General features: G+C 38.6%; 2 protein-coding genes across 8 annotated transcripts in view; one reads left to right on the forward strand and one right to left on the reverse strand.

Moving 5' to 3' along the window:
• INTS9 (integrator complex subunit 9) overlaps positions 1-19,082 on the reverse strand; it is a 116,528-nt gene extending 97,446 nt beyond the window's left edge. Inside the window, exon 1 of the mRNA XM_005874612.2 lies at positions 18,766-19,082. Within this exon, the coding sequence (XP_005874674.1) occupies positions 18,766-18,774 (9 nt within the window). The 5' untranslated portion in view covers positions 18,775-19,082. The remainder of the gene's footprint in view (positions 1-18,765) is intronic.
• Positions 19,083-19,233: 151 nt separating this feature from the next.
• The window catches only part of HMBOX1 (homeobox containing 1), a 206,720-nt gene continuing 205,886 nt past the window's right edge, over positions 19,234-20,067 (forward strand). For 4 of the 7 annotated variants that reach the window (XM_014546445.1, XM_014546446.1, XM_014546444.1 and 1 more), the window contains exon 1: positions 19,235-19,560. The gene's annotated coding sequence lies outside the window, so the exon portion shown is untranslated. Of the gene's footprint in view, positions 19,561-20,067 lie in introns of all 7 variants that reach the window. The other 3 variants (XM_005874615.2, XM_014546442.1, XM_014546443.1) reach the window with 1 other exon arrangement.

Below are 20,067 nucleotides of genomic sequence, written 5' to 3' on the forward strand. Positions count from 1 at the left end.
GTATTCTTTAAGAAGGGGAAGAAGAAGAAAAAGGTAAAGATACAAATTATGAACAAAGTGACAACAAATAAATATCTATCAACAAGTGAATCTAAAAATCAAGTGAATAAAAAAATCTGATGAACAGAATAAACTGGTGAATATAATAGAATCAGGGGTATAGAAAGGGAGTGGACTGACAATTCTCAGGGGGAAGGGGGTTTGGGGGGTGAGGGAAGAGACTGAACAAAAACCATACACCTATGGACGAGGACAGTGGGGGGGCGTAAGAGCATGGGGTGGGGTGGGAACCAGGTGGAAGGGAGCTATGGGGGGAAAAAGAGGAACAACTGTAATAATCTAAATAAAGATTTATTAAAAAAATAATAATAAAAATAAAAGTGGACCTTAGGTTAGAGCAGAATAGGAATTGGAAATTTCACTGTATGAATTACCTTCACTAACAGTAAGAATTATTGACAAATATTTTCTATCTAATATTTAATTAGCTCTTTCCCAACAAGTGAATAAAGTAAATATTGTTGATACCAACTCAATTGTCAAGGCTCAAGATCACACAGTTAATAACAGACTGAATTCGCACTCAAATCAGCACAAATTCTAAGTGCTTTCTCTCACATCATTCCAAGTAATAGGAATAAGAATGACTTTGACAGTGCACTATGCTAAGAGTGACAGATTTAATATGGATAGACGAGTTGGAAAGGACAAAACATCAAAGAATCTTAGAAATAACAGTGACTATAGTTTTTTCTAGTCATCTTTCTAACTGCTCCCTCAATATTGTGTCCCTATTGTACCACTATCAAATCTCTGCTAGATTACCTCTAAGGCAGACAGCTTGGAATAGACTGATAAGGGAAAGTATTTGATTAGTCCATTCAGACTACTGACATTCGATTCCATGTCTCTAGAAGCAGTACACTAGCGTATTTTAATACTTTTTAAATGTTCTATTTCCTAATGACAAAATCCACACTTTTTTTTAAAATTTAGTTTTTTTCCTCAATGCTCACCAGATTCTTAGCTTCCACAAAAATCATAAAATACTGGGGCTAAAGGGGCTTTGAATTAAAAATGGATCATAAATTAATTTAGTTTTTTCCCCCAATGCTCACCAGATTCTTAGCTTCCATAAAAATCATAAAATACTGGGGGCTAAAGGGGCTTTGAATTAAAAATGGATCATAAAATTAAGAGTAAAAGCTAAAATAAAACTTCTGGAAAAGCACTGTTCAAAAGAAATACCGCACAATGCAGGCCACACACAATTCTAAAATTTCTAGTAGCTAAATTAAAAAAATAAAAGGAACAGGTTTAAGTTACTTTTAGTAATATATTTAACCCACTATATCTAAATTATCATTTCAATATATAATCAATATAAAATTTTATTCACATATTTTTTTACATCACTTGTTAGTACTAACTCTTTAAAATCTGGTGTGGCCCTTATATTCACAGTGTATTTCAATTTAGATGCCAAATTTTCACCGGAAATACTTGATATGCATTTAGATTTCATAAAACTTACAGTTGAAAAAAGTAGCTCCACATATCCAAGTTCTTATGAACATACTAAAAATTTTTCAATAAATGAATTGCATGTCAACCTTTAAAAACCAAATTAATTAAATTGAGATACAACTTAAAATTCAGTTGCTTTGTCATACTAATAACATTGTGAGTGTTCAATAGTGCAATTATAGCATCCACATGCAATTAGTGGATACTATATTGGAAAGGGTAACTCTAGAAAAACAGGAAATTCTCTGTGCCTTGGGTTGGGCAAAAATTTCTAAGATTAGACACAAAAAGCAAGAACCATAAAAGAAAAATCTATAAATTTGATTTAATAAAAATTTAAAACTTGTTCTTCAAAAGACATTGTTAAGAAAATGAAAGATAACACACATTAGGAGAAAATACTTGCAAAACACATATTTGATAAAGAACTTGAATACAGAAGATAAAAAGAACTCTTTCAACCTGAGAACACAAACAATGAAATAAAAATGGGCAAAATATTTGAATAGGCATTGACTGAAAAAGACATATGGATGGCAAATTAAAAGATCTTAAACTTTAGTCCTTGGAGAAATACAAAGTGAAACCATAATAAGATGCCACTGCATTCTTGCTAGAAGGGTCAGAATTAAAGATTGACAAGTTGGAAACCTCATACATTACTAGCATAATGCTTTTGAGATTCACTTTTGTTTCTGCAAATACCATTCATCTTTATTACTAAGAAAATATTCCATTGTATAGATGTACCACAATTTGCTTATCCATTCACAAGCTGATGGATATTTGGATTGTTATTTTCAGTTTTTGATGATTATGAATAAAGATGCTATAAAATGTCCATACAGGTTTCTGTAGGGGCGTATGATTTTATTTCCCTGGCATAAGTACTTAAAGAGTGGGTTATATATGTTTAACTTTATAAGAAACTCCCAAACTGTTTCCCAAAGTGGACAGTTATTTTTAGCTTAAATAAGCCAGTCAGATTTTGTTGCTGGGCTGTGTACTACAGCATCCAATATCCCTTTTAACCTAGGCATAAAGCATTAGTTCTAATTGTGCTTCTAATTTGGTATTAGCCCCCATGAATCCCTAAATTCTTTGGGCCTCAAATTTCCTCACCCACCATTTCACTGGGGCACCCAAAATCCTTGGTCTTTTATATAACCTGCCAACAAGACGTGTCTGTGCCACTGTATTCTTTTACAATTCACTTTCTGAAAGTATAAAAAAATTACATGATTTATAAGCTGGGAGGAATTCCAAGATCATCTAGTCCAAATACCTCTTTTAAAAATGAAGAACCTCACTCTTCCAAGGCTTGTGAGCTTTCCTCTCCACCAACACACCAGAGTATACACATTCAATGACATCAGTAAATGCAGCTCACTAGGAGACACTCCATGCCCAAACCGGGTGTGTAAGATTCGTAATGTGTCAGGGAAAGAGGGGAGTACTGAGACTCCTTGCCTTATACCTCACCATCCTGAGTTAAATTGCTTCCACTGAGCCCAATTTGCCTAATTTGATACTATTATCCCTGCTAAGAATTTTGGGCCAGGCCCTGACACACTCAGAGACTTCTATAAATACATTTCAATTTTATTTGGTAATCTTTCACTTATTCCGCTTTATTTCTTGATTCTATCTTGCAGGAGAGCTGTTAAATGTGTCAATCATACTCACTGTCAAAATGACTACACAGCTGGATAAAAGAGAGGGTAATTTTCCACTCGAGCAGAAAATCTGTAGCATGCATGGTGAACACAGAGAAAGAAGTCACTTTCTGGTTGGGGAGTGGCTAGATACCATGACACGGTAGTGCCCGCCTGTTTATCCTGATCCTGTCCTCTGACTTGGCTTTTCATAAAAATGAGTAAAGCAGCAGAAAGTGGTGGTAAAAAGCCTTTCCCCACGCCCCCTGCCCCTCCCACACAGAGAAGCTCAGAAAGAGTGAGAATGTTGACAGTAAACATTAAAGATGAGAGAGGGGCTGACTTGGGAATAAATACTGTTGGCTGTTGGGCACCAGAATTTTTAAAATGTTAGAAAGTGATTATAGTTGATAAAAAAGAGTCCACAGAGCTATGTATATGACATCAAAGTATTTTTTAAAATTCACTGGAAGCACATACAGGTTGTCCCCCAAAAATGTATACACAGTTTAACAGCTGATAGCTCAATTTTGAAAATGAAATGTATTTTAATAAACACTGCCTTTATAATTATTCAAAGTGTGCGCATACATTTTTTTGGGGGGATACTCTATATATACCAAACTGGTAAAAGTGGTTACTGCTGGGGAGAGGGTGTTGATCATATTGGAACCTTCACTGTTTACTTTCGATATTCTGTACTCTTGACCTATTTTTTTAAAACATTAACCAGATTTCTTTAAAGCAGATTTTTTTTTTAAATAAAGAGTAATTAACATAGAGATTTCTATTGGCAACCAAGTTTTAAAAGAGGTGGAGAGGAAATGGGAGGTAGAAGGTAAGGGTAGAAATAGTTGACAATAAATTAACAAATACTACTCTAATCTAACTTTTCATTGAAACTATGTATATATCTATGATCCAAGCAAAAGCTGTACTACCACTACCAAAAAGACATTGTATTAAAGGTCATATATGATTGACCTATGCACTGTGTTTTACTTTTGTTCTATAGTATTTGTTTTACTTGTGAGTGGTTTTCAGGTGTTTAATGACCCAATATTATGTCCTATAAGAAAAAAATACACTAAGGCTGATAAAAGTGCTAGTAAAAAGCAATATATGATTATGATGGAGAAAGGTAAAGATCATTTTAAAAAGAGAAAGAAGTATGAAAATGGTAAGTATAATATTGGGATGAATTAAATAACAGTAAAGGCAATTTAAGAACAATGGTATTGAAAATTTGCAGCAATGACAATGAGCAAGAAAGTAGAAAAAAGATTAACAAAATGCTATAAAACTTGTAAATGGCTAAGAGGATTAGGTTGAGAATATGTTGAGTTAAAGGAGCCGGACACAAGTAAGTACATAGATGGATTAACAACTAGATAATTTATGTTCGTTTTACGGTATGGAAATTATATACCTATACATATGGCATATCCATACCCTGAGGACGGCATCACACGTTCCAGTGATTTACCTGTATTCAACCCGTTGATGTGACTATGTATGTATCATAGAATATCCTATGTATTCATCAGTTCTGTAGAAATGGGATCCTCCCAAACTTTCTCAATAAAGATGAAGTCAAGGAATTCACTGGATGTTTCTGTTCTCTTTTTCCATGTGGGCACTCATCCTATATGGTGCCCATCAAATGGTCCCATTGATTCTCCAGATCCCTTTCGCATTCTGATGTGTTTATGAATTCTGTTACTACTTATGAGGGCCTCATAAAGTGCTTAGAAAAATCTTGTTCCAAGTAGGTAATTCTGACTTTGCTTTGATGCATTTGCTAAACATGCTGATGCTTCCTGTTTTGATTATATTTCACTATTTGAAAATATTTTCTGTAATGCAATGAATTGTACTTTTTTTTATTTCCGAACTCCTTTGCCCGATTCCAAAGGGATGAATAAGGTTCCAGGTGTTTAAAATTCTTACTTTAAGCTCCTAAACTTTCTGTTACTGTCCAAAGCACCAAGTCTCATATTTAAAATCCACCACTGTGGCTTCAGTCTATCCTTCTAACTTCTACTTTTAATACATTCAATAAGTCTGCCCTTGGTCCCAACTGCAGTGATCTAGTGCTCCAATCACATGTACAAATCTTTCACATGTTAATAACACATGTTGAATGAAACTGTTGATATTCTGAATAAGGAGGATGTGAGAAAACAGAAATGTGCCCATTTTTGTACACATTGCTATAGAGCTGAACATCTCATTCTAAATCTTTTTTAAAACCACCTTATTAAGGTATGATTGACATGTAAAAATGCACTGAAATATATTTAGGGTACATAACTCGATGAGTTTGGGGATAAATATATACCCATTAAACCATCACCACTATCAAGGCTATCCATAAACATCCATCACCTCTCAAAGTTTCCTCTCACTTCCATTATTATTATTACTTACGTGTGCGTGTGTCAAAAACACTCAACAGAATCTAAACGTTGTGGGGTTTTTTTTGTTAATCCTTACCCAAGGATATCTTTTCCGTTGTGTTTTTTTTTTCCCAGAGAAAGTGGAGAGAAGCGGGGAGAGACACATCCATTGGTTGTCTCCTAAAGGTACCCTGCCCAGGGCCAGGGATTGAACTTGCAACCTAGGAACATGCCCTTCAATGGGAATCGAACCCATGATCCTTTGGTGTGCGGGCTGACACTCTAACCACTGAGCTACACTGTCTAGAGCCAAATGCTTTTTAATTTAACTGTTCCTTCCACCCACAGAAAGATAAAATGCTCCTCCGCCAATGTATTTATCAACCAAGGTACCAGTTCAAATTTTCTTTCTCTAGGAAGACCTGATTCTTTGGTTCGAATTCATTTTTCATGATTCTAATCTTCCATACCTTACTATTGCCTTTATCATGGTCTATCACTAAAACTACATACACTTAGCCCCATGCATAAATAATATACACAGTACACTGTGTCTATGGTTTGTTAAATAGTGAGTTACTGACAGGTAGGGTCTATGTGTTATTTATCTTTTGTATGCCCCACAGCATCAAGGAGGTTTTGTACAATATAGGCATTTACTAACATTTGTTGGATTTTTGTTATTCTTTCTCTTATCTGTTAGTTTTAACTATCACATAGTCATTCATCAACAGTTTCTTCCTATTGGATCTACACAGCGTGAATCAAATATAGCTTAAAATAAATAAGCTACTGTCTAAGGTTCCAAAATCCTTTTTGTTTCTATAGAGATTATTTTTGGTGTGGTAATTATGTTTATTTTAACAGACTGTTTTGTTTACATTTCTTGCCTTTATCAGGCCTGTCTCTTAAGTACAGAGAGGGAAACTATTTCTGGCTGTTCTGTTTTCCAAGGAAACCTTGCAATTTTCTTTTAAGGTCATAGAAGTCTTTTATTTCTATGAGTCTGCTATGCACCATCTAAGACTTTAAGTTATAAAAACCATTGTTTTCTCAAAAGTCTGGAAAAAGCTTGCAAGATATAATTAACTGCCTAGAATAAACAATACAACATAAATAGATCTTCCCCTTAGAAAATAACATATTGTTGGGCTATGTGAAAGAATCTCACTTCATTAGCAAGAAAGCAGCTACAGTAGATAAATTAAAATATACAAAAATTTCAAGACAAAATTCAATATAGCAGTGACATGTTGAGTTTGAGCAGCATGCCCACTCACGTCAGAAATAGAACAGAGATGCCTACCACGACTAGTCCAAACTATTCTTAAAGTATAAAACAATGTAATCACACCACGGGGAAGGGGGAGGGGCGGGTGGAGTGGGGGGGAGGAGGTGTAAAAAATTATCTGTAAAGTTAAACAGGTGGAAAACCCAACAGAATTAACTGGGAAAACTACTAAAAATTAAAATAAGAAAACTCAACAAAAGGCTGTAGAGAGAATTAAAAAAAAACAAAAAAACCCGCCCTGGACCATATGGCTCAAATGGTTGGAGTGTTGTCCTGAACATTGAAAGGTCATGGGTTTGATTCCCAGTCAGGGTAGTACATACCCTTGCAGGTTCCATCCCCAGTGGGGGCGCATGCGTGAGGCAACTGATTGATGTTTCTCTCTTTCTCTTAAATCAATAAAAGAAGCTCCTCATGTGAAAGAAAGAAAGCCCAGCTGGTTGGCTGAACCTTGAAGATATTATGCTAAGCGACATCTGGAGATGGGTGGTGGTGAGGGCTGCACAACAATGAACAAGTACTTAATGGCACTGAATTATACATTTAAAAATGGTTAAAATAGTAAATTTTATGTTGTGTGTATTTTACTGCAATTAAAAAAAATGTAATGCACAAGCAGAAAATCTGAAGAGACCTATAGCAAGTAAAATAACTGAATTAGTGCCCTGGTCTGGTGGCTCAGTCAGTTAGAATGGATCATCCCTGGTTGGGGTGTACACTGGAGGCAATCAATAGATGTTTCTCTCTAACATCAATGTTTCTCTCTCTCCCCCCTCCTTTCCTCTCTCTCTCAAATCAATAAACATATCGTCGAGTGAGGGTTAAAAAAAAATTAGTCAATTAAAAATCTTCCCACAAAGAAAAGCCCAGCCCCAGATGGCGTCATTGATGAATTCTATCAAACTTTTAAAGAAGAAATAATATCAATTCTTCATACACCTTCCAGGGTAGACAGGAGGAGGGAACATTTCCCAACTCATTCTATGAGAACAATATTTCTCTGATACTAAAACCAAACAAAGATAGCCTAAGAAAACTGCAGACCAGTATCTCTCATGAATGGATCTGAAAAAATCCCCAACAAAATATCAAACCGAATCTAGCAACACTATAAAGGATTACACATCATGACCAAGTGGAAATGATCCCTAGAACACAAGCGTGACTTAACATTCAAAATTCAATTAAGGTAATATACCATACTAATACAATAAAACTCAAAAACCATAGGATCATCTTGCTATCCAAAGGAAAACCATTTGATAAAATCCAAGACCTGTCCATGAGAAAAATGCTCAACAAACTAGGGCTGGGAGGGAACATCCTCAACTTGATAAAGGGCATCTATGAAAAACCTGCAGCTCACATCACATTCAATAGTCAAAGACTGACTGCTTTCCCCCTAAAATCAGAAAAGGGGAAAAGATAGAAAGAACATCTGCCTGCACTTCTATTCAATTATTATACTGGAGGGTCTGGCCAGTGCATTTATGCAAGACAGAGAAATAAAAACACGGAGACATTAGAAACAAAAACTTCAGTCAACTGGTACCTGGATAAACAAAGTGTGGTGTATTCATATAGTGTCATATTATTGAGCAATACATGCTACAACATGGATGAATCTCAAAAACATTATGCTAAGTGAAAGAAGTCAGACACAAAAGACCGCATATTGTATGAGCCAATTTATATGAAATGACCAGAAAGGGCAAATCTACAGACAGAAAGTAGATTAGTGGTTGCCTGGACTGACTGCTAATGAGCACAAGGGATCTTTCTGGAGTGGTGGGAATATTCTAAAACTGAATTGTGATTGTTGCCTAACTGTAAATTTTCCAAAAGTCATTGCATGTTCTTTAAATGCATGAGTTCTGTGGTAGGTGAATTATACCTAAAAAAAGTTGTTTACAAATATAAAAAAAGGTAACAATTATAATAATACTATTTACATTACTACTACTGCTTGTTTACCCATATTTCCTATCGTCGAGTGAGGGTTAAAAAAAAATTAGTCAATTAAAAATCTTCCCACAAAGAAAAGCCCAGCCCCAGATGGCGTAATTGATGAATTCTATCAAACTTTTAAAGAAGAAATAATATCAATTCTTCATACACCTTCCAGGGTAGACAGGAGGAGGGAACATTTCCCAACTCATTCTATGAGAACAATATTTTCATGCTGAAAAAAAATATGGGAAGAATTACTAAGTTAGAACATGCAATTATGCCTTCCTCTACTTTATTAGAATAGAAAAATGCATAAGTATTGTATATAGGGAAAGAAAACTTCTGCTTAGGCCATAAATCTGAGAAATGGATTATTTATTAATGTAAGACATTTTATTATTCACCCCCCTTCATAAACATAAGTGAAAAATAAACTGTACCTTAAGGGCAAAAAGGGTGTTTAGTTTTACATGTCCTAAAAAGAATCACTGTTTAAAACATCATCTATCTGATAACCTTTCAGAAAGTTAAAGTTCATTCAGTTGTGCTTAAATTTAAATGTTTTACACCTTTAGGCATCTCCTTCGGATATATGGTCAATCAGGGACAATTTAAACTTCCTGTTTTTCTCAAAGTGAAGTTACCACCACATAGTTCTTAGTTGTGATCACTAAGCACCTTGGGCTTTCAAACTGACTCCTTTATCCTACACAGGCCTTCCTATTCCCCATTCCACCAGCCCTTTGCATTCCTGCCTTTTCTCATGATATCTACAAATTCTAGCAAATACCTCTTTGTTAGTCTTCCTGAGATGTCAACTCCTAGCTTCACCTCACCTTTTCTGGGGGGTAGGAGGGATCTCCTGTCATTTACACACACTGCTCAAACTAGGGATGGGAGGGAACATCCTCAACTTGATAAAGGGCATCTGTGAAAAACCTGCAGCTCACATCATATTCAACAAAGACTGACTGCTTTCCCCCTAAGATCAGAAAAGGGGGAAAGATAGAACATCTGCCTGCACTTCTATTCAATATTATACTGGAGGGTCTGACCAGTGCATTTATGCAAGACAGAGAAATAAAAATACGGAGACATTAGAAACAAAAACTTCAGTCAACTGGTACCTGGATAAACAAAGTGTGGTGTATTCATATAGTGTCATATTATTGAGCAATACATGCTACAACATGGATGAATCTCAAAAACATTATCTTGGCCCAAGTGCCTCTCCACTTTGCTTCAGGTAACATACCGTCATCTTCATCACTACACCCATGCATCAGCTTTTCAAAGCAACACCATAGATTCTTTTAAAAAACCTTTTTTTTTTTTAAATCTGGAGAAATTTGCTCCCCTTTCGGATACATTTCTGTTTACGAAATGTGGCTAAAGTCTAACAGACAAGAGGGTGTGAGGATTGATGAAAGAAAAAAGTTACATTAGTAAGACAATGTAACTTTGTAAAGTTCTATAGTGCTCATTATATATAACTCAAAAGTCATTGCATGTCCTTTAAATGCATGAGTTCTGTGGTAGGTGAATTATAACTCAATAAAGTTGTTTACAAATATAAAAAAAGGTAACAATTATAATGACCATATATCCGAAGGAGATGCCGCACAACTGAATGAACTTTAACTTTCTGAAAGGTTATCAGATAGATGATGTTTTAAACAGTGATTCTTTTTAGGACATGTAAAACTAAACACCCTTTTTGCCCTTAAGGTACAGTTTATTTTTCACTTATGTTTATGAAGGGGGGTGAATAATAAAATGTCTTACATTAATAAATAATCCATTTCTCAGATTTATGGCCTAAGCAGAAGTTTTCTTGGCTCAGTGGATAGAGCGTCTGGAGTGGTGGGAATATTCTAAAACTGAATTGTGATTGTTGCCTAACTGTAAATTTTCCAAAAGTCATTGCATGTCCTACAATTATAATAATACCATTTACATTACTACTACTGCTTGTTTACCCATATTTCCATATGCTGAAAAAAAATCTACTCTGGGGGGTAGGAGGGATCTCCTGTCATTTACACACAATTGGCCCAGCTGCCTCTCCACTTTGCTTGATAACATGATACCGTCATCTTCATTACTACACCCATGCATCAGCATTTTCAAAGCAACACCATAGATTCTTTTAAAAAACCTTTTTTGCCGAAACCGGTTTGGCTCAGTGGATAGAGCGTCGGCCTGCAGACTGAAAGGTCCCAGGTTCGATTCCAGTCAAGGGCATGTACCTTAGTTGCGGGCACATCCCCAGTAGGAGATGTGCAGGAGGCAGCTGATCGATGTTTCTAACTATCTCTCTCCCTTCCTCTCTGTAAAAAATCAATAAAATATATTTAAAAAAATAAAAATAAAATAAAATAGCAACTTTCCCATGTAAGATAGTTTATATCAAGGTGGTAGATTAAATATACACAAAAAGAATAATAAAATTGTTATTATAAAAAAATAAAATAAAAAAATAAAAAACCTTTTTTTTTTTTAAATCTGGAGAAATTTGCTCCCCTTTCGGATACATTTCTGTTTACGAAATGTGGCTAAAGTCTAACAGACAAGAGGGTGTGAGGATTGATGAAAGAAAAAAGTTACATTAGTAAGACAATGTAACTTTGTAAAGTAAAGAGACAGATGGCCTTGTTGGCAAGGACTGGGAAATGAATTCTCATACACTACTGGGTATAATGGTAAACTAGTGGGCAAGCTGGCCATACCTGTTACAACTTTAAGAAGGCATATTCTTGGACATAGTTAAATATATTTTTGACCATTGCATTAAAAAAAATACTGAACCAGTGCACAACGATAATTCCACATCAGGAAGTTCACTGTAATATTGTTTGAAATGCACAGTGAGCCTGCTAGACTTTAGTTTCATAAATCTGTTTTGCTCGCTGAAATATATCCAGTGCCTTGAGTAATGCCTAGCACAGAGGAAGCCAATGTTCAGGAAGATCTGTTGAATGAATAAAATGGATGATGGAGATCTGAAGGGCAGTTCAGGCCTGGGCCTCTGTTGGTATTTAGCAAGCCAAGAGGTGAATGTTCCATTAGGAATGATAGGCGTTATGAGTTCCGTGGCTATGCTGCACTCCTAGCCCTTGTCCGTCCAGTATGCTTTGTTGATCACAGCAGCAAATGGCAGAGGGATTTATGTACTCAGAGCAAACCAGTCACAGAACAAAAGTGCTTGTGCAGCTATAAGCAACAGCACTGCTGTCATGCTTGTTTAGAAAGTGGTATATACATACATACATATATTTTTTTCTTCAACTATTATTACCCTAAAAAAATTCATCATTAGTATACATTTTTGGGGGGGCTTAGTAAGTATAAAAGATTTAATCTTCACAGCAACCATTAGGGCTCTGAAATGCCCAAAAATAAATGATCTGTTTTTATCTCAGAACACTACTGAACAAGGTAAGTGACTTGGACTTATGTCATAGATTTTTAGAGTTTGAGGAAATCATATGAAAGGAGAAAAAAACCTATCATACTGTAACCATTGTCTTTACATCATAAAGACACAGGAGGGCACTCTAATCAACCAGCAAAGAAAAACAGAAAAGATGCTGAAGTCAGGTTGACCTTTTAACAATCTTACCGCAATAGGTGAATTAAGCATCAGTCAATGTGTGAATGTTTGTAATTTACAGCAAGAGATTTTCCGTTAATCCAAATTCTAGGAAGGCAAAAGAACTCTGAAATTGTGTAAATTGGAGAAAGAATCCGCCTCTCTCAGATCCACACTTTCTAAAGATTTGTTCAATTAACCTTGGGGCAGGATCTGCCCCTTTCAAGCAAAGATCTTCTATACAAACTTCAATTCCACTTGTTTTTTTTACTCCACTAGGAATAATCCATGAGTCCATTTTTTTTTACTCCATCTCTTTTCCTAGGAGAAATGGCGAGTTAAAAGTTTGAGCCACCCCCAAAGCCAGTAGTAATGAGAGCATAGAACACTAAAGAATATGTCTTATGGCTTTCTTGAGTTTTTAAATTTATAAATACAACTACAGCATATAATTTCCTCTACCAATTTAAAAAAGTATAGCATATCAAGCATTTAAATGAGCTTTCTTTCAGACCTTTAACAAGAGAACAACAATAACTGCAGAGATCCATAGATTCTAGGGAATCAGGACCATTCATACAGGATTATCATTCATCTTAAAGTCACATTCAAATTTGTGCTTCAGCAAAATTACAAATAATTCCTTGTCATCAATCTTTGGGGTCAAATGTAAACAGTCAACATGGAAAGTATTAAAACTCTGAATGCCAAGGATATACTGTGGTTGCATCTTTGTTGGCTGAATTAATTAGAAGATTCTCTCCATCTCTGGAACTATCTATAGCAGCAGTTGTCAACCGGTGGTCCGAGGACCATTGGTGGTCTGTGAGGTCCGAAAGGTCGGTGACCGCTGATCTATAGGAAGTATGACACATGCTGCATTCTTGAGCTGCTTATCATTTTATTCACTTTAATCTTCATCTATTTGAATGACTAAATTCCTGGTCATGAGGTTTCAAAGTCAATTTCTGTCAGTGCATTCAGTATTTTTTTTTTTGGTAAGTTCCCTGTTGAATTCTAGTTCCTTATCCTTAGCTGAACTGGCCATCAGGGTGTACCCAATTAGGCTCAATCTATACTAAAAGAGAACATGCTCTAAAATTTGCTAATTTAGAGGATGCATTTTTAATTTTCCTCTTCCTTGTTTTAAAACAATTCTGGTTCCCTGAAGATACTAATGAATTTCTTCAGTTAAATAAAGCTGCCTGAATACCGCATCGTATTACAGACAGTCCCTAAAATCCGTTCAGTTGATCTCTAAGAAGGAGATATTTAAGGATTACATTATAATGACATGCATTGTCTTCGCTTGGGTGTGTAAAAAGCCACCGAGAGAATGTGTAAAGTTAGAGAACTGTAAATGGTATCATGAATCATATTACAGACAGTCCCTAAAATCCGTTCAGTTGATATCTCTCTAAGAAGGAGATATTTAAGGATTACTTTATAATGACATGCATTGTCTTCCCTTGGGTGTGTAAAAAGCCACCAAGAGAATGTGTAAAGTTAGAGAACTGTAAATGGTATCAGAGGCTAACTTGGGTAGTAAAAAAACTAACTTGGGCACTCAATTGGTATGATCTGATCTGGAGTCCTTTGTATTATCAAGAAAGTTTCCAAACTTCAATTTTTTACCAGTAATATTTTTTAAGATCTTAATTTAACCAAACTCACATTTAAAGATACTTTCAAAACTAGCCCAGAAGAGCGGATGAGAGGTAAGAAGGGAAGGTGGGGGTGAGGGGGTTCCTTCCCTTCAGAACACGCCTCACCCTGCCTCCTCTCCAGTCTCCCAGGTGCCAGACCTAAAGGCTTTCCCCACAGTGATCCTTTGATTATTTTTACTTCCCCTGGACCCGTACGTTCTAACAGAATTTTAACAAACTATAATTATTAAGAAAAAAATAGCTTCAAATAAACTCTCAGTATGCACTCTGGCGTCCTTCCTCTAAGAGCGAACCTAGAACATGCCAGGCACTGTGCAAGGTGCTGGAGCCCTTGCCCTCATTAAGCAGCAGACCCCTGAGGAAGGAATCTTGGCATGTTCTATGCCGCTTTTTTCCTGTGTAACTTTGAGCGACATCACCTCCCTGGGTTCAGTTTTTTGTTTTAAATCTGTAAAATGGGACTATCATCCCTGGGGCCTAGACCAAAGATTAAATGGACCACTAAATAGGAAGTACCTTGCACAGGGCCTGGCACATAGTAATTGTTCCATAAAGGGCAGCACTTATTTTTTACTCCAATGTTACAGCTTATTGTAACGTTTTAACTTTACCCCTTAAGCTTTTCTCAATGATATTTACAGACCTTGATAAGCCTTCAGATATTATTCAACTACTATTTAGTGGTGTCACACTATGTTGGGCCTTGGGAATACACAGTCTAAAAGAGAGAGGGCAGAAATAAAACTAATCACCGCAAATGCTACAAAAGGAGGTGTGCCATGGAAGCATCTAAGTGGGGTGGGTACCTAATTAAAGGAAACCTTGAGGAAAGTGCTATTTAAAAAAACCCCAATTGAATACATTTTTATTGATTTCAGAGAGGAAGAGGGAGAGATAGATAGAAACATCAACGATGAGAGAGAATCTTTGATCGGCTGCCTCCTGCACCCCCTCTACTGGGGACCGAGCCCTGACTGGGAATCAAACCGTGTCCTCCTGGTTCATAGGTCAACACTCAACCACTGAACCACACTGGCTGGACGAGGAGGTGCTATTTCATCAGAGATTGAAATGTATAAAGAAATTAGGCAGGGAGAAAGTGTTGTAGGCAATGGAACATACTGTCAAGTCCCAGAGGCAAAAGAGAGCAGGGAAAGTTGAAGGAACTGGGAGATGTGTAAAATCACTGGAACAGGGAGAACAACGGAGATGAGGGCTAGACACACACCTGGAGAGGCAGGCGGGACCAAGTCAGTCAAGTGAAAAATTATAAAACTTTATCCTAAGGGCAAAGGGTTTCATGTAACTGCAGTTTAAAACAACTTTTAGGATGCAGAGTAGATAATGGATTGGAGAGGGGAAAGACTGAATGTAGGCAGCCCAGATTGAAGGTCTTTTGAATTCCAAATGTCAAGTGAAAAGAGGCCCTACAAAGGCAGTATTAGCAGGACTGGAGAGAAACAGACCTGTTCAACAACAGAAGTAGACTAAGATGCGGTCACAGACTGGGAAGGGTATTTTGGAAGTCATAATCTCAAAACCAAGAATGTGCCCAATAAAATGTATTTCTGAGTTTCATGAAATAAATATAAGACATGGCTGACTACATATTCCGGAAGCGGTACACAAAGTTAAACATTTTAGGCCATGGGAATATTTATTACAACTCTACGGGAGGCACATCACACAAAAGGAGTCTAATTTACTGTCAATATTTTTTGAAACCACTTTGCTATGTTGATAGAAATTCTGCATTACAGATCATCTATTAACTACCAAATGAGTTTTTCGTTTTTTTTTTTTTTAAAATCCTCACCTGAGGATATTTATTGATTTCTAGAGAGAGTGGAAGAAAGGAAGGAAGGAAGGAGGCGGGGAGATAGAAGGGGGAGAGAGTGAGAGAGACATGTACATTGGTTGCCTCCTGCACGCTCCTACCGGGGCTGGGGAACCTGCAACAGAGGTATGTGCCCTCACCGGGAATCTAACCTGAGACCCCTCTAACCACTGAGCCAAACTGGCCAGGGCCCAAATGAGTTTTTAACACTTCCTCAGAGCTATCTTTTGGTTCTTAAAGGAAAAAAAAAAAAGTTTCTACTTTTTTCCCTTCCATGATTTCACATCTCTAAATAAATTAAGCAGGAGGATATTATGAGCAAACCAAAGTACAGGGGTGGCCAAAAGTAGGTTTACAGTTGTTTGTATGGAAAAAGACATGCAGGTTATAATTATTACTAATAAGTAACACAAGAATAAATTCACAACTGTCAAATAAACCATGGCTCTCTGATAACCACAGCAAATGAGTTTTTATGGAAAAACTGTTTCACACTTGCATGCCTTCGCGCCAAGCACACCCAACGTAATTTATCTTTTATTGAAGACACATGATCTGTGCTCCAACCATTTAGGCCAGTGGTTCTCAACCTTGGCTGCACATTAGAATCACCTGGGCATCTTTTTAAAATCCTGATTTCTGGGCCTCATCCTCCGGAAACTGTTTCTTTGTTACTAATGTTGTGGCCCCACCCCATAACAAAGAAACAGAATTTCCGGAGGATGCGGCCCAGAAATCAGGATTTTAAAAAGACTCCCAGGTGATTCTAATGTGCAGCTAAGGTTGGGAACCACTGATTTAGGCGAAAGCTTTTTGCTCCTAAGCTGATTCCTTTTCATGGAAGACCCAAGCCTACTCCTCCTTCTTATCAATTCCAGAGTCACCTTTCCAAGAATGCCTCTCAATCATTCTCTCAGTTCTCCAAGCCCTAAACATGCCTCTGTGTTACCATGAATTAGAGTTTTGGCTTACTTTTCTACCTTCATTATATTGCACACTTCTTTAGGGATAGAGTGGTGACTTTCAATTCTGCATTCTTAAGTGTCTAGCACACGGTACCTAGAAGAAAATTGATATTCTCAAGGTTTACGGATCTGTGCCCTCCCCTTACATAAACAGCTTTAAATAGAGAGAGTTTTGGAGCTGAATCTACTTTTAATACTTCCTCTGAGTTTTCAAAAAATAGCTGGCACTTTGCTGAGCAAGTAAGTATATACCTGCAGCATGGTAATTACCAAAGGGCAGATGAGAGGGGTGTGTGTCCTTTGAAAAAGCACGTTCAAGTAATTACATAAACGGGAGGGGGTGAGGCTTTTTTTTTTTTTTTTGGTATAAATTACAGATGCCCTCGTCGGTTTGGCTCAGTGGATAGAGCGTCAGCCTGCAGACTAAGTGTCCTGGGTTCAATTCCAGTCAAGGGCACATGCCCGTGTTGCAGGCTTGATCCCGATAGTGGGCGTGCAGGAGGCAGCCAACCAATGGTTCTCTCTCATCGCTGATGTTTCTATCTCTCTCTCCCTTTCTCTCTGAAATCAATAAAAATATATTTTAAAATAAAATAAAAATTACAGAAAGTAAAGCTTGACAATATTTGGCTACAGGAACATGATTTTTAAAGGTACAGCATCGCATATGCTTTTGTCCTCTCATAATTATGCTATTAACTAATTCCACACAGTTGGAATAAACTAGTTAGGTCTGCGTGCACAATGATAGTAAAATGGCTCAACATAAAGGTCTGAGTTTTCTTAGAAGCCAGGTGTTTTGAGTATTGGGATGCAGACTCCAGGTAGACTGGCATATTCCATCTAACCTTGGGTCATGAAGTCCTTACAGACTGTAATGTCTTTTTATTTCAACTTGAAGACCTGATTGGCTTTATGAAGCAATTCATGAATCGGCAGCATTTCATCTAGCAATTAGAGGGGCGCTCCCAACTCTAATGTGTTAACACTTCCTCTCAATCCATCTATAAGCAGGCTCTACAGCAGCGGTTCTCAACCTGCGGGTCGCGACCCCTTTGGGGGGTCGAACGACCCTTTCACAGGGGTCGCCTAAGACCATCAGAAAACACATATATAATTACATATTGTTTTTGTGATTAATCACTATGCTTTAATTATGTTCAATTTGTAACAATGAAAATACATCCTGCATATCAGATATTTACATTACGATTCATAACAGTAGCAAAATTACAGTTATGAAGTAGCAACGAAAATAATTTTATGGCTGGGTCACAACATGAGGAACTGTATTAAAGGGTCGCGGCATTAGGAAGGTTGAGAACCACTGCTCTACAGGTTTAAGCCTCAAATCCCCCAGGAGCACACCCTGCCCTCTTCCTTCTCTGAATTCCGAGTGCAATTAGGAGTCTATAACAGAAAATTTAATAATGACCCTCTGTCGAATATTTTCTACCCTCTAACCATAAGTCACAAAGCCTCTCAACAAGGGTAAGAAGAAACGCTAAACAAGCGCCAACTGCGTGGAAAGAAGTTAACAAGCTATTATAACACTCACGTGGCAGCTGAGAAACCAGCCGAACCCAGTTCATCAAGCCCACCCTTAGTTGGTCGGTGAAGAAATGTTCCAGTCAACCACTTATCTAACCAAAGGGACCCACCAAGGATGTCTAAGATCCCCTGGCAGCTGTGTGTGAGGTGGGGTAGGGAGGTGTGATTCGAACCCCCTCAAACAACAAACAGCAGCTTTCCTTAGTTCACCGCACTTTCTAGTTCCCTAATTACCACCCCTTTAGACACGGTTCTCTTCGCCAGGTGGAAACGACTAAGTCCAAAGGATATGGCACAACCATTGCCCTCTGACCTAGGATAAGAGACTCACCAGTTTCATATTGGACTTTTGGTTGTTGAACACCAGTCACTGGACTCCTCAAACCCAGAAAGCGTCTTCCGGTTCAAGCTCCGCCGCTCGCCCGCGGAGAGCATCGCGGGACGTGTAGTCTTTCTTCCCTGCACCCCCTTTGCGGGGCATCATGGGAAATGTAGTCATGCCTCCATACATCCTGGGAACTATAGTTATCTTTCCTTCTCCTCCGTTTTCTCTCGAAACACCTCCTTCCGTCCGCTCAAATTCATCCCCGCCGCCAATTCATCCTGCCTCTCCACCCCAGCGTGATAGCATGTCCACAGTCTGGGCCTGGTACCCATGGTATTCTGGGATGTGTAGTCCCCACGGCTCTGCCGCCCCTTTCCCCTCCTCCCGGTGGGCGCGCGACTTGCCGGGAGTTGTAGTTCACTGGAGTCTCTGGACGCAGAGTCCCACACGTTTACTCAGGGGAGGTAGGAACTACAACTCCCAGGGCCGCCCGGCTGCAGCAGGTGGGAGCGGGGCTGTTGATATCAATATGGCGGTTGTCAGCCAGACAAAGACAGTCAGTCTGATGTGATTGAGACAAGGGAGGTTTTCAGGGGGAGACTGGGAGATAGGGGCCTCCCCTCCCCCTCCTCCTCTTCCTGCGCGGACCTCAACCCCTCCCCAGTCCGCTCCCGACCGGCGCCCCACGCGGAAGACACCCCTCCCCCTCCCGCTTTCCCCTCCTCCCGGTCTCAGCCCTTCGTACTGGGACGTTGGGGAGGGGGCTGTGCCGCGCGGAGAGAACTCGGCAACGATTCCGAGGTGAGTCGAGCGGTTTTAAAGCCGGACTACCTCAAGTCTCTTTCCTCCCTTCTTTCTCTCCCCTTTTTTTTTTTTTTTTTTGCGGGGTTTTGGGGAGAAAGTGAGTGGGCTGGGGCTGGATCTCTGAAACGGCCGGATTGAGAGGAGGGAGGACGCAGGGGGCTTCCGAGTGGGTGACCCGGACGCAGGGTCTGGGGTGGGGCGGTTTGTGGGGGGCGGTCATTGAAAGGCGTCGGCTGCACCCCAACTCTGTTCTCCTCGTCTCCTCTGGGCGGAAGGTTGGACTCCCGGAGGTGGGGTCTCCTGCTTGGAGTTTGGGAAACTGTAGGGTGAATTGGAGGCGTGTGGGCTTGTTTGGGGTGTGTGACTGCGGTTGAAACTGGGTGACGTGTCCTCGGGGAACGTGTTAGCCTTGAATGGAGGTCTAGCGACGGGAAGTTCGGCAGCTGGAGTCCTAGCTGCGCCCTGGGCCTGGGCGGAGAGGCGGGCGCGAGGTGCGGGACCTGG

The sequence above is a fragment of the Myotis brandtii genome, unplaced genomic scaffold, assembly GCF_000412655.1.
Source record: "Myotis brandtii unplaced genomic scaffold, ASM41265v1 scaffold447, whole genome shotgun sequence".
Lineage (NCBI taxonomy): Eukaryota > Metazoa > Chordata > Mammalia > Chiroptera > Vespertilionidae > Myotis > Myotis brandtii.